The 13,197-nt window shown below is 41.8% G+C and overlaps 1 protein-coding gene across 11 annotated transcripts in view; it reads right to left on the reverse strand.

The window, feature by feature from the left end:
* The window catches only part of LOC133459446 (neurobeachin-like), a 176,825-nt gene extending 168,052 nt beyond the window's left edge, over positions 1 to 8,773 (reverse strand). For all 11 annotated transcript variants that reach the window (XM_061739381.1, XM_061739380.1, XM_061739382.1 and 8 more), the window contains exon 1: positions 8,196 to 8,773. In XM_061739381.1, coding sequence (XP_061595365.1) covers positions 8,196 to 8,519 — 324 coding nt within the window. In that variant the 5' untranslated portion in view covers positions 8,520 to 8,773. The remainder of the gene's footprint in view (positions 1 to 8,195) is intronic.
* Between the last annotated feature and the right edge of the window lie 4,424 nt (positions 8,774 to 13,197).

Consider the following 13,197-nt stretch of genomic DNA (forward strand, 5'->3'; position numbering starts at 1 on the left):
CCTCATGCTCCCTCCCTCCCCCGCCCTCTCCGTCTCTGCCTGGCTCATGCGGGGGTCAGGGCAACCCAGCTGTGTGATAGATAGCAAAGTCATTCATGACCTTGCAGTCGAAGCCACACCCTCTGTCCTCCATTTCTTTGGAGATACACGAGTGCGTATGTGAGAGATGGAGGGATACAGAGGGAGAGGCGCAGTGTGTGTGTGTGTGTGTGTGTGTGTGTGTGTGTGTGTGTGTGTGTGTGTGTGTGTGTGTGTGTGTGTGTGTGTGTGTGTGTGTGTGTGTGTGTATGCAGTTAAAGCAGCAGATCGCCCCCCCATGTATAAACTATTCCTTTTGTTCCTTGCATCAGGACCAGCACCGTCACCACTGGCTGTTGTTGCTCTGGCTCTAGACCGCAGGTGCAAGCTGACTAAGCTTCTACTAAAGCACTAAAGCCACTTTATCGTTCACAAAAAAGAGAGAGAAAAAAAATCCCAATATCATTTTGTAGAATACTGCAAAAAATCTCAGAGTGCATCCTCTTTCGGAGCCATTTGGCTCTTTGACATTTCAGAGCCCCTCAAGATGTTTTTCTTCTCTTTGCTGCAACATTATCCTGAGTAACATCTAAGTACACACCTCATCATTAAAACACTTAGAAGTGAAAGAAAAAGAGCTGGCATTTTAACATTACGGTTTTAAACAGAAAAATACTATCAATGAGGTACAGAGATGAGACCATAATGATGAATGTGTGTGAAATCAAAAGCCAAAGATCACCGTGATTAACCATGAACCAGATACAACTGCTATTATCAATTAGCTATTATCAATTAATCAGGAGTTTGTTTTCTTTAAAGCCCCAAAAAATGCTTTTTTTCCAGCAAAATATGAAAATTGACTACTATAATTTTTCTTAGCCTAATTGAGGTCTGATAATATGTCACTTCTAGAAGACTTAAGTTTATGTAAAAGTCCTGGACCTAAAGGCATTCAAAGAAAAACCATGAAGCAGCTCCTCATATGTGACAAACTGGGACCTGCAACTTTGCACTGTCTATTTTCCTGATAGAAAAAGAACACTCTACTTTACAAAAACATAAACATGGTAGAGGCTGTCATCTTTCCCAAGGTTTCAACTGTCAATGACAATAATAGAGAAAAGCTTTCAGAAGTTATTTAAAAATAACACAGTGGCGTTTCAAAAGCTGTATTGAGAAGCTTTATTTTTGCACAGTTTGTGCATTACATTGTACCGTTTAAATACCGAAGGCCTAACATAATAAATATGTTGTATTAATGTAAAATGAATAGTCAAAAATAACTTGGGTTCATGCAGGAATGCTTTTCAGCCCACACTTGTAAGTCATTATTTAAACGATTATTCAAGTGTAAGAGTTGGACGCCCATCCACTTGGCTCAACAAACAATGACGCATTGTCTGCATGAACATGCAAGCAGATTATGAGCACTGCACTGAGCTGTTAGCCCGAGCCCCAAGTCTGCAGCCACAGGGCAAGCTGGGAAAACAATTCAACTCTACCAAGTTTTATTTTAACATCCAAACTACCCTGAGGTGGATCCCACCTCACAGGCATTGCCCTATCCCTTTGAAATCCTGTGTGCCTGTCTCACTGCCTCCTAGACGGTGTCAAGCAGTGTTAAACACATGACGAGAGAGTGACATATTCTTGATTTTACATCCCTTACTTGTCTGTATCCTGTGTCTGCATGAAAACCAGTGTGGGAACTCGGGGTTCAGTGTCAAAAGATCCACATCTGGGTGAATTTGTGTGCATTTTTGTGACTCTCCGGCAGGCCTGTGTTGAAAGAACCAATTTTCCAATCCTAAATCGATTCTCATATTAATTCTTAAAAACTGATTCGTATGTCTAAAGATCGATTTTGTTTCATCATTACATTACAACTTTTGGTATTTTTTGGTTTATGGCCAAAAAAAGGAATGTTTTGTTGCACACAAGAATAACTGGTGCCATGTTTTTGCCGAGTTTTCTCTGCTTTAACACACCTGATTCTAATTAATCATCGTCATCAGCTTGTCATTGAGGGCTGCACAATTCTCTTAACGACACAGTCACTTTTATCACGGTGCAATGAAGCAGCGAAACATGTAAAACATGCAGGACACCGGCCCTCGAGGACCAGGATTGGTGACCCCTGGTTTAAAGGTATGAAAACATTAAAGTTTTCAGTTATAATTGCATAAATGATCTATATTGCATTACTTTATATACTGGGGTTACATTTGCATAAAATGCTAAAAACCAAATTCTCAAAAATTAAAAACCGAAATGGACCGAAAATGGAAAACATTTAAACCAAATGTGGGAAATAATAAAACCGATTTCATCCGTCTCTGTTTCCTCCCTGGATCTGTTTCATAATTCTGCCCCACGATGTTTCTGAAAGCAGTTCTATCAGCATTCTGGGAGCTGATTGGTCCTTACAGCATCATTAGCTGCCGATACTTGCTGCTGAATCTCAATATAATACTAGTAGTAATATGTTGCAGAACTACAGTCATTCATATAATTCATGCAACAGCTCAAAAAACAGTTTTAATAACACTAACCAAAATCAATATTGGAATCAAATCGGATTGAGTCAAATCTTGATAATCGATTCTGAATCTTAAGAATTGGAATCGGATCAATACTTGATATTTGAATGGATCCCCAGCCCTGCTCTCCAGGTGTCAGATTTGGTGTGTTGCACTGACTCTGCTGGCTGTGGACGCGTGACCTTGGGGAGAGTGGAGCGCTTGGACAAGGATAATGAGATGTTGGCTAACTCAGTGGGACTGCTGAAGGAGCTCAGGTGGGAATATATATCACAAGTGACCAAGCAAGAAGGTGAACGAGCGACTAAAAAGCGGAGAATAGGCAGGAAGGCCAAGGATGACTCACCAGTCACTTTTCTACGCCAGACAAAACGTTTTGATCGCAGAAAAGGCAGTACAAGCAGATAAAGCTGCCTATAAATAAGCACAGCTGGCGCTGTACTAAGGCAGTGGGGCTGACAGCACTGCCTGCAGATGCATTTGAAATATATGTCTCAAGTCTTCAAATAAAGAATAGATGTGACAGTCTGCTTCAGGAGGAAAAGTCACATGTCAGCCCTTTTGTCAACAAACATTGCTGCTCACCTGGCTTCCTCTCCACAACAGCCCACATCACAATAGTGTCAGGGAATCAACGCCTGTGAGCAGAAGTGTCTCACCACTGACCGTTATCCAGTCAGAGAGGAAAAATATAAGAATGTCTTCTCAAAGGATGATCCACTAAGCATGAAAAAAAGGTGAAAGTGTTCCACTTTTCTGAGCAGCGGTCCACAGACTTTAGCTTCACCAATTAAAGACATCCATATATGCCAAATAAAGAGAGACGTTAGTCAACGTGAGGACTGGGAATGTGCTCAACATTTATCAAGAGAGGGGGAAAAAAAACTGAGATTAAGGAACTACCTGAAAGAATAAATTTGTTCCCCCCCACCAGTCCTATTAATCATCTCAAGACCTCTCAGATTTATTGCACCGTTTAAACTACCAGGGAGTGAAAAGAACCTCAAATCTGAAAAATCTACAGTACATCAGCCAGGTTGATGTATATGGAGAGATGGCAAGAAAAAAAAAATCAATACAAGTTAAAAAAAAATTTAAAAACTTGTCACGGCAGCTGCATTTACAGGACTGTCTCAGAAAAATTGAATATTGTGATAAAGTTCTTTATTTTCTGTAATGCAATTAAAAAAACTAAAATGTCATACATTCTGGATTCATTACAAATCAACTGAAATATTGCAAGCCTTTTATTATTTTAATTTTGCTGATCATGGTTTACAGTTTTAAAGATTAAGTTAAAGATTAAGTTGTTAAAGATTAAGATTCCCAGAATATTCAAATTTTTTGAGATAGGATATTTGAGTTTTCTTAAGCTGTAAGCCATGATCAGCAATATTAAAATAATAAAAGGCTTGCAATATTTCAGTTGATTTGTAATGAATCCAGAATTTATGACATTTTTGCATTACAGAAAATAAAGGACTTTATCACAATATTCAAATTTTCTGAGACAGTCCTGTATAAACAGCATACCGGTATATCAGCTAAACCTCGCTTGGGAACGTGAATATATCCTAGTTTAATACGTCATCCATTTTTACAAAATTCCATCCCTATTATGTATGAGTCTGGTCTGCATCTTTTTACAGCTTTTCAGGGGATAGTTTGGCTTAGTTTAGCTTAGTTGTTGCTCTCTCCTGCCAAGTTGTTCACACCATGAGAAGATACTCACACGTAATGAAAGGAGGACGGACAGAAAGGGGAAGAGCGTGAGCGGTGGAGAGAGCAGAGAGCAGAGAACAGAGAAGCGCTGTGGCAGAGGACTGTGTGAGAAGTCCGGAAGTGGAAAACAACGCCAGGTGGTCCAGCGTGCGGATGCAGGCACTCAAAGAACACTGTTGCCTAGACAACTGGGATGCCTTATTGATGATAATAGCCGAGTGCCTTGCACCCAGCGCGTCAGAACAATAATGTACATAAATAGATTTGTGTGCCAAGCGTAATACTGGCTGAGGTCGGAATATTTCTAGTTGAAAATACAATCATTACAATAGTGGGAACTAGGGATGGGCGGTATGGACAAAAAAATTTATCACGATAATTTCCGGCATTTATCCCGATAACGATAAAAATGATGATAAAAAAAAAACAATACAAAAACGTCATCAACGGGAATTTATCCTTCCTTCTTTCCTTCTTTCTTTCTTTCTTTCTTTCTTTCTTTCTTTCTTTCTTTCTTTCTTTCTTTCTTTCTTTCTTTCTTTCTTTCTTTCTTTCTTTCTTTCTTTCTTTCTTTCTTTCTTTCTTTCTTTCTTTCTTTCTTTCTTTCTTTCTTTCTTTCTTTCTTTCTTCCTTCCTTCCCTCCCTCCCTCCCTCCCTCCCTCCCTCCCTCCTTCCTTCCTTCCTTCCTTCCTTCCTTCCTTCCTTCCTTCCTTCCTTCCTTCCTTCCTTCCTTCTTTCTTTCAGGCTCATTTAATTATTTATTTATTTATTTATTTATTTATTTCAGGCACATTTCTTTCTTTCTTTCTTTCTTTCAGGCTCATTTCTCTCTTTCTTTCTTTCTTTCAGGCTAATTTCTCTCTTTCTTTCTTTCTTTCAGGCTCATTTCTTTCTTTCTTTCTTTCTTTCTTTCTTTCAGGCTAATTTCTCTCTTTCTTTCTTTCTTTCTTTCAGGCTAATTTCTCTCTTTCTTTCTTTCTTTCAGGCTCATTTCTTTCTTTCTTTCTTTCTTTCTTTCTTTCAGGCTCATTTCTTTCTTTCTTTCTTTCTTTCTTTCAGGCTAATTTCTCTCTTTCTTTCTTTCTTTCTTTCAGGCTCATTTCCTTCCTTCCTTCCTTCCTTCCTTCCTTCCTTCCTTCCTTCCTTCCTTCCTTCCTTCCTTCCTTCCTTCCTTCCTTCTTTCTTTCAGGCTCATTTAATTATTTATTTATTTATTTATTTATTTATTTCAGGCACATTTCTTTCTTTCTTTCTTTCTTTCAGGCTCATTTCTCTCTTTCTTTCTTTCTTTCAGGCTAATTTCTCTCTTTCTTTCTTTCTTTCAGGCTCATTTCTTTCTTTCTTTCTTTCTTTCTTTCTTTCAGGCTAATTTCTCTCTTTCTTTCTTTCTTTCTTTCAGGCTAATTTCTCTCTTTCTTTCTTTCTTTCAGGCTCATTTCTTTCTTTCTTTCTTTCTTTCAGGCTAATTTCTCTCTTTCTTTCTTTCTTTCAGGCTCATTTCTTTCTTTCTTTCTTTCTTTCTTTCTTTCAGGCTCATTTCTTTCTTTCTTTCTTTCTTTCTTTCAGGCTAATTTCTCTCTTTCTTTCTTTCTTTCTTTCAGGCTCATTTCCTTCCTTCCTTCCTTCCTTCCTTCCTTCCTTCCTTCCTTCCTTCCTTCCTTCCTTCCTTCCTTCCTTCCTTCCTTCCTTCCTTCCTTCCTTCCTTCCTTCCTTCCTTCCTTCCTTCCTTCCTTCCTTCCTTCCTTCCTTCCTTCACGTACGTTGTGCATCGATTTAACGCAGAACCATAAATCAGCTTTACACAAAAACGTCATCAACAGGAATTCATCATTTTGACCGGGAGATGACAAATTCTTACCGTGGGGATTTTTTTTGACGGTATATCTGGAACGGTAAAATATCGCCCATTCCAAGTGGGAACGGTTTGTTTAAACGGGACAAAAGTGCAGAATTCTGTCCAATGGGGATTTAATTCTTTTTAACCATCTTTTGCTCCATGGTTCATCCCAAACCAAAGGGCCAGCGCTGTGCCATTTACAACAAAACAATACGCTCCTCTTTCAGAATTATCCAATACACCCACACCATCTGTCCCCCCAAGCCCCGGCAGCATCTGATCAATACGGCCCCGGTGGACGGGGAATGTGGCCGCTGTGGTCTCCCACGTTGACCCCAATAACTGATGGGCTGTTGGGTCACAGTGGGCTCATTGTAGCAGCAGCATGACCACGGAGGTTTTCCTGCCTCCACACTTCTTTGTTTCAGTTCTTTTAATTAAGAAGCTGGGCGACAGAATTCCCTAACAGGCTTAGCCATTGGCAGCCTTACTCATTGTTCAATTCAGGATTTAGCCGGTAAAGCTTTGTATGACCAACACATTCTGTTTTCAGTTTTTGTGTGCTGTTGCATCACATTCACCATCAACCCTTTTAGCCTAAAAGCAGACTCTTAGGTGAAATACTGAAGGGTGTTAAAACGCTCTGGTAAACTTTCTGTGATCTGATGTGGACGCAAATCCACTAGTCCTTTTCCTCTTTCGCTGCATCAGCTGGTGACTTCTGAGCACATAGCCACTGCAGCATCCTACCACCTCCTCCTCCTCCTCCTCCTCCTCCTCCTCCACTCTCTTCTCCTCCCCCACTCTTCCTCAACCCCTCTCCACCTGCTTTTAAATGCATGGCGCTGCCCTGCCAAAGCAGCCTGTGCATGCAGCATCACTCCTCTCAATCCCTCCGAAGAGGAGGAGGAGGAGGAGGAGGAGGAGGAGGCCGTGGAGCACGAGGGGACGGTTCTCATCCTGCGCAACCCCTCTGGGTTGTGAGAGAGAAGGAGACAAGATCGGAGTGAAGCCCCTGTCCTCCAATAATCGATTAAAAGAGAAATGAATCAGGATTGCTACGAGCCCTGAAAGCAGGGAGAGGAAAAAATGGTTCAGGCGAACTGGAGGCTGTCCTGATGCGAGCATCCAATGAGTAAATAGGCCACCGGGCTACATGAAACCCTAAAATAACCAGCACTCCAGAATAACACCGCACTGAAATCAAGTTCAAAATACGCCTGCATCATTCCCCTTCTTCTTCTTCTTCTTCTTCCCTCAAAAGAAAATACATGCTAACAAACAGGAGCCCTGTTTCTTGTGGCACATATAGGTACTATCCTGCAGTAGACAGCAGCGCCTGGTGCTGGTGCTGGTGCTGGGGGGAGAGAAAACAACCTACACACGTCCTACCCCCCCTCCACCCCCTCCAACCCCTCCAACGCATTAGTCCTGGGACCGACGTCTGCTGTACATTTGGCCCATCTGTTTCATAACAGTCCTCACTGACTAGTCAGTCAGTCAGTGGCCCCATCTGGATTAAATCCTGTCATGTGTTGGGTGAGATCAGCCATCACAACCTCTGATGGACCAGTGAAGGTACAAGGGAGGGGGGGGGTGGCAATGCATGGTGGTTTCAGGGTCTAGCAGAAGCACAGACCTGGGATGCATCATCTCTGGCTGCATCCCTGGGATGCAGGCGGGTTCCGCCTGCATCCCAGGGATGCAGCCAGGGATGATGCAGCCAGGGATGCAAGCAGGGATGATGCAGGCCTTGTTTCCAACATGGGCCTGGGCTTCACTTCCTATGGAGATGCTGCTGTACTGTAGCTGCTTTAGTCAACAATGGCCGGGCATCACAGGCTCAGGCTGCAGCATCCCCATCTCTCCTACACGCTTATTATCTGTCTATAGCAGCACCAGTGGAAGGGAGGAACCTTTTATCAGCATAAAAATAACAAAAAGAAAAGGGCCAAATGTTGTGAACAAACAAATGACATCATCCCCCCCCCTTGTTCCAGGGAGCGTCGTAAATAAAACAGCAGGTCGGGGATGAGAGGATGAGAGGATGAGCATCCTCGGGCTCCGGGACTCACCAGGTTCAGCACCGTCTCCACGATGTCCCGGTTGCTCACCTCCCCCACCTGGATCAGGCCCACCAGCACGGCGAACTTCATCTGGATATTCCTGATGGGGACGGCGGGGTTGATGACCCCGGCCGGGAGGACCATGGAGCCGGCCGCGGACACCATCCTGTCCCCGGCGGTGGTGGTGATGGTGGAGCCCTGCTGCGCCTGCGCCAGCGGCGGCGGCAGAGCGGGGACCGGCAGCCCGGGCTCCGAGCCTCGGTCCGGGGCCGTCAGCAGCGAGGAGGAGCCCGGGGCTGGTGCTGCTGCTGAAACCGGCTTCTCGCTCGACATTTCCCCCTCGGAAAACAGGGAGGGAGAGGAGCGGGTCCGCACGCTGTCTCTCTCACACCTGCCGTGCTCGCTCGGGCGTCTGCTGCTGCTCAACAACCATCAGCGAAGCACAAACACAGGAAAAAAAGCGAAAAACACTGCTATAAATCCCCCTGAATTCCCCCTTATCCTCCTGAAAATGTGCAGGGATACATAAGGGCTAGGATAAAAAAGCGAGGATGGATGGAGACTGACGGAATGGTAGCTCCCGCGGCCGCCTGTCTCCCCCTCCGGTTGCAGTGCGGGTTGCAGTCAGCGCGTCCGCCATGGGGACGCCCCCTGTCTGCGGAGCCGTGCGCCGCCGCTCAGCTGCGCATGCGCGCCCCCTGTCTGCGGAGCCAAGCTCCGCCGCTCACATCGCGCATGCGCGCCCCCTGTCTGCGGAGCCGCGCATTGACATAGCCCCATCGAGTGCTGAGCCCGTTTCATTCGGTTTCATTTCATTTCATTTCATTCATGTATATCAGCTATAGAGAACAAGGTAGTGCCGAAAAACAATATATATCCCCCCTCACAAAAATAAGAAAAATAGAGAAACATATTTTCTCATCAACAAAACATATTTTTTAGTTTTCAAGTAACAAAATAACATACCATTCCCATTCTTACACTTGAAAGCATTAAAGTTAGTTTACAAGTGGAGGACAAAAACATTGACTTTGGAATTAATCATTTAATTGATTTTTTTATTCATAAATGTCGCTTTTTGAAAATTAATCCAATCTTTATTGCATATCTAAACGAAATAATTCAGTACAAAAAATATTTAAAATCTTGCATGATTCAAAAAGCCCAGCATCTTCAGAAGTATCTTTGTACCCTTATTCCTGACTGATCACTTGCGTTTTTTCTTTCTTTTTGTTTGTTTGTTTATTCCTTTTTTCTTTTCGCTGTGTATCTTCTTTGTTTTGTTTTACTCATGTATGAATGTACATAGTGCCTTGTTCTTTTTGTAAATTCAATGAGAAAAAAAAAGGTCTCTACTGAGACAGCTCTACATTAAAGGTTTAGATTTTTGTGACTTTAAATGTACCAACAAGTTTTTAAGATTAATTTTGAAATTGAATAATTGGGGTTTTTGTGATAGGGAAATTGAAACTTTGCAACATCTTTTCTTTCATTGTGATTCAGTGCAATATTTCTGGAGTGGGATGCAGAGCTGGTTACAGTCCAAGGACATTGAGCTACATTTAACAGTGAAGACAGTTATATTTGGTGTTTTTGTTGAAGACAAGAATTTGGACTTTGTCATTAATAATTTGGTGTTATTGGGAAAGTTCTTCATTCACAAATGTAGATATTTTAAGACCAAACCGAGTTTGACCCATTGGAGAAATGAGCTAAAGCTCTTGAGTAAGTCCTTGAGTCTTGTTAAAGAAAAGAAAGCCCTTAAACTGTTTTCTTTCCTTGAAAGATAGGATTTAATATGAGATGGCCCTTGTGAGTTATTATTTTTCTTTTATTTATTTTATTTTATGTTGTACGATAATTAGATTCTCAGTGTATATTTTGTGATACTGATGTTACTCAACCCAAGGCAAAAGTTTGTTATTCTGATACGACTATTATGTGCCTTGTTTGTTTGTATCTATGTTTCGATAAAAAAAAAAAAAAATATTTGGTTCTTGTATGTTCTTATTCATTACTGGCTCTACAGTTGCAAACATGGATTCATATATTTAGATGCTTACATTTTCATTTAAGTACTTAGGACATAAAAATGTTACATTCTATATACTAAAAAAACCCAAAGTGTTGGTTTTCTAAGTGAAATAAAGTAAAACAGACAGTTAACAGATTTTTGTTTTTGTAAGTGGTCGTAAATCCGCTAGATTCCAGCAAATTAGTATAGCTATATTTCCTTTATTTGTTTTTTATTTATTTTGCATGATGGTATTTTAAATGTTCATGTACTTAAAAATCTAAGTTTGAATGAATATTTTTTTGTTCAAATATTTTGAAATGTGTTAATTACAAATTGGAAAGAAAATAAGCGTTAACAGTTGTCTTACAAACTATGGATGTAGGCCATTGCAGGTATTATGTGGAACACTTTTTAATCTGTGCAAACATTTCTTATTCCCATTTTGAATCATGATGGTCATCTTCCATCTTCATTGTATTGTGTTCTTGCTTCTGTTTCATTTCCTGCAATAAGTTTCACTTTTTATACACACCACCCAACCACATCATCTGCTCTGCTTGCAAAAACTCCATCCAATCCAACTAAACCAATTGTAGAGGCTGTACCAATAGGCTATACTTCAGGGCAACAGGGTTGGTTTTGTTAGGACGCGTGCTTCAAATTGATTAAAACGCTCAGACTTAGGATCCGGGTCGGATATGCCAATCCATTTATTCCGTATTCAGCAGTAGTCAAAGCAAACGTAATTCCACTATTTAAACTCAACATAAACTTATGACAGAACGCCACTCTCTGTCTTGCACGTCTCCGCCCTCCTTGCACCTCTTGCACGGTCGAAAACTGCTTGTCTTCCCCCTGTCGCACCTGCCTGCAATCACCACCCAGGTGGCTATAATGGTTACCAGGACAACCACCCACCATGGCTGATTGACAGGCTAAACATGATGTCACCATAAAGGGGGATGACAACTAATATTTAGTTTAAATAAATACAACAAAATAAATCAAAGTATTTTGGCTCCAACACCAATGTATTTCTTGCTTTTAGTAATTTATTCCAAACTTCCATTCTTTTTATCTTATTTTTCAAACCTGCTGGAATGAAATGAAAATGGCTGGTGTGTATGTAAGTATCTGTATTCCTGTGACTTCTTTGGATAATCTTGCTGCTCGGCTATGTTTGGGGGCACTCATTCAAATCTGAGTACCGTATTAACATACACATAAAGCCAGAGTACCCAACACTCACACACAATCCCCTTTCTTTGCTGCATGTAAACGTACAGACACAGACACACACACAGACCTCTTGACTACTAGTTTCCAACATGTGTGCATAAGCTTGTTTCTCCCAGCATGTGTTCTTCAACAGCACACATCTGCTGGGCAGGATCCCCGTTAACAAGGCAGCTATAGAGGCTGATTCGTTACTCTGTCTGCGCCTGTCCGTGTGTATTTTCATACAGTCAGTGACATCTCTTGGATGTCTCGCTTTCTCGTCTTCTTGAGATGCTGACCATTGACACAGGCGTCAAACTGGATGAAACAGGATTATGTGTCAGAGAGAGAGAGAGAGAGCATGTGCTACACTTTTTTTGTGCTTAGGCATGTGTGCATGTGAGATAATTGGGAAATTTCTCAGATGAGTAGACCATCTTGTTTTTGTCCTCAGCCCAATTGTCAGCACAAAAGCAACGGGCGCACACAAGTGCGTGCTCTATCAGCTGCACACTTGCATGCAACACTTTTGTCACTCACACTCAAGAAAAGCTATTTCTCAAAACTAATATAGCTTAAGAAGCTCTTGGACACACCCAATCTTAGAGTCACACACACACTCACACACACACACACACACACACACACACACACACACGCGCACACACACACACACACACACACACACACACACACACACACACACACACACACGCGCAGAGTCACAATGGCAGGCTCTCTCAGGCGCAAACACATTCCCCTTTGTTTTCAGACAAAGGCTTGCCTCTGCAGCTTTGTCGTGATTCCACAAAAGAATCCAAAGGAGAGATTTCTGGCTGGTGATTAGTAAAAGAACTGATGCTGTTCACCTCTTCCTTTCTCTCACTCCCTAATCTGTCCCTGCATCGTGTCGCTGCTACCTCTCCCTCACCTCTGCTGAAGGTGCAGGGTGTGCAGTGAGGCAGTTATTTTCCTCGCCGTTGCAGTGTACCTTTGTAGAGATGTGAGCGGGGACCACCAGCGTCCTGCGTGAGCTGGTACAGTATTCTCAGTGCTGGAGCTTCACAGGGGACTGGAGCTCCGGGAATATCATGCACAGTGAGGTGACGTGTCTCAGAAAAGCTTTGATCAGACTGTACCTGACAAAATACGGTTTGATTATTGCATATTTCTTTATCCAATATAGTCCATGGGCCAGACCAGATATCAGCACCACTCAAGGTGACCAAACTTATGATTTTTGAAAAGATCCAGATGTTATTTTGTTATGATAACCCTTCCTGAGTGGCAGCTGGATCAGAGTTATCAGCTCATGAAGTTAAAACCCCCTTCAGATTAATTGATGATTCTAAATTGGGTTGTACTATACATTTCCTGAATACTGTGAGTATTCCAGTTTTTGTATTTTTTTTTTTGGTATTTTTTGTATTTTGTGTTCTAATGTTGTTTATAAAACTAAGCTGGTTCCTTATCTCATTGTTATGTCCTTTATGTCCTGTTTTTGCATGATAAAGACCAGTTTGTGACATTAAGGCTGCTATAGTTCCATAGGAGCCTAATTTTATTTAACCTTTATTTTACCAGGAAAATCCCTTGAGACTGAATCTCTTTTACGAGGGAGACCTGGCCAAGAGGCTTAACTGGTGCAACAACAATAAAATCAATTTAACAACAACAACAACAACAAACAGTGCAACAACATTACAATACCTTACATTAAAAATAGCAGGTGCACATTTCTGTTACTTTCTGTTTGAGAAGAACCTTGAATTCACC

Source organism: Cololabis saira, chromosome 14 (genome assembly GCF_033807715.1).
Source record: "Cololabis saira isolate AMF1-May2022 chromosome 14, fColSai1.1, whole genome shotgun sequence".
In the NCBI taxonomy this organism is placed as follows: domain Eukaryota; kingdom Metazoa; phylum Chordata; class Actinopteri; order Beloniformes; family Belonidae; genus Cololabis; species Cololabis saira.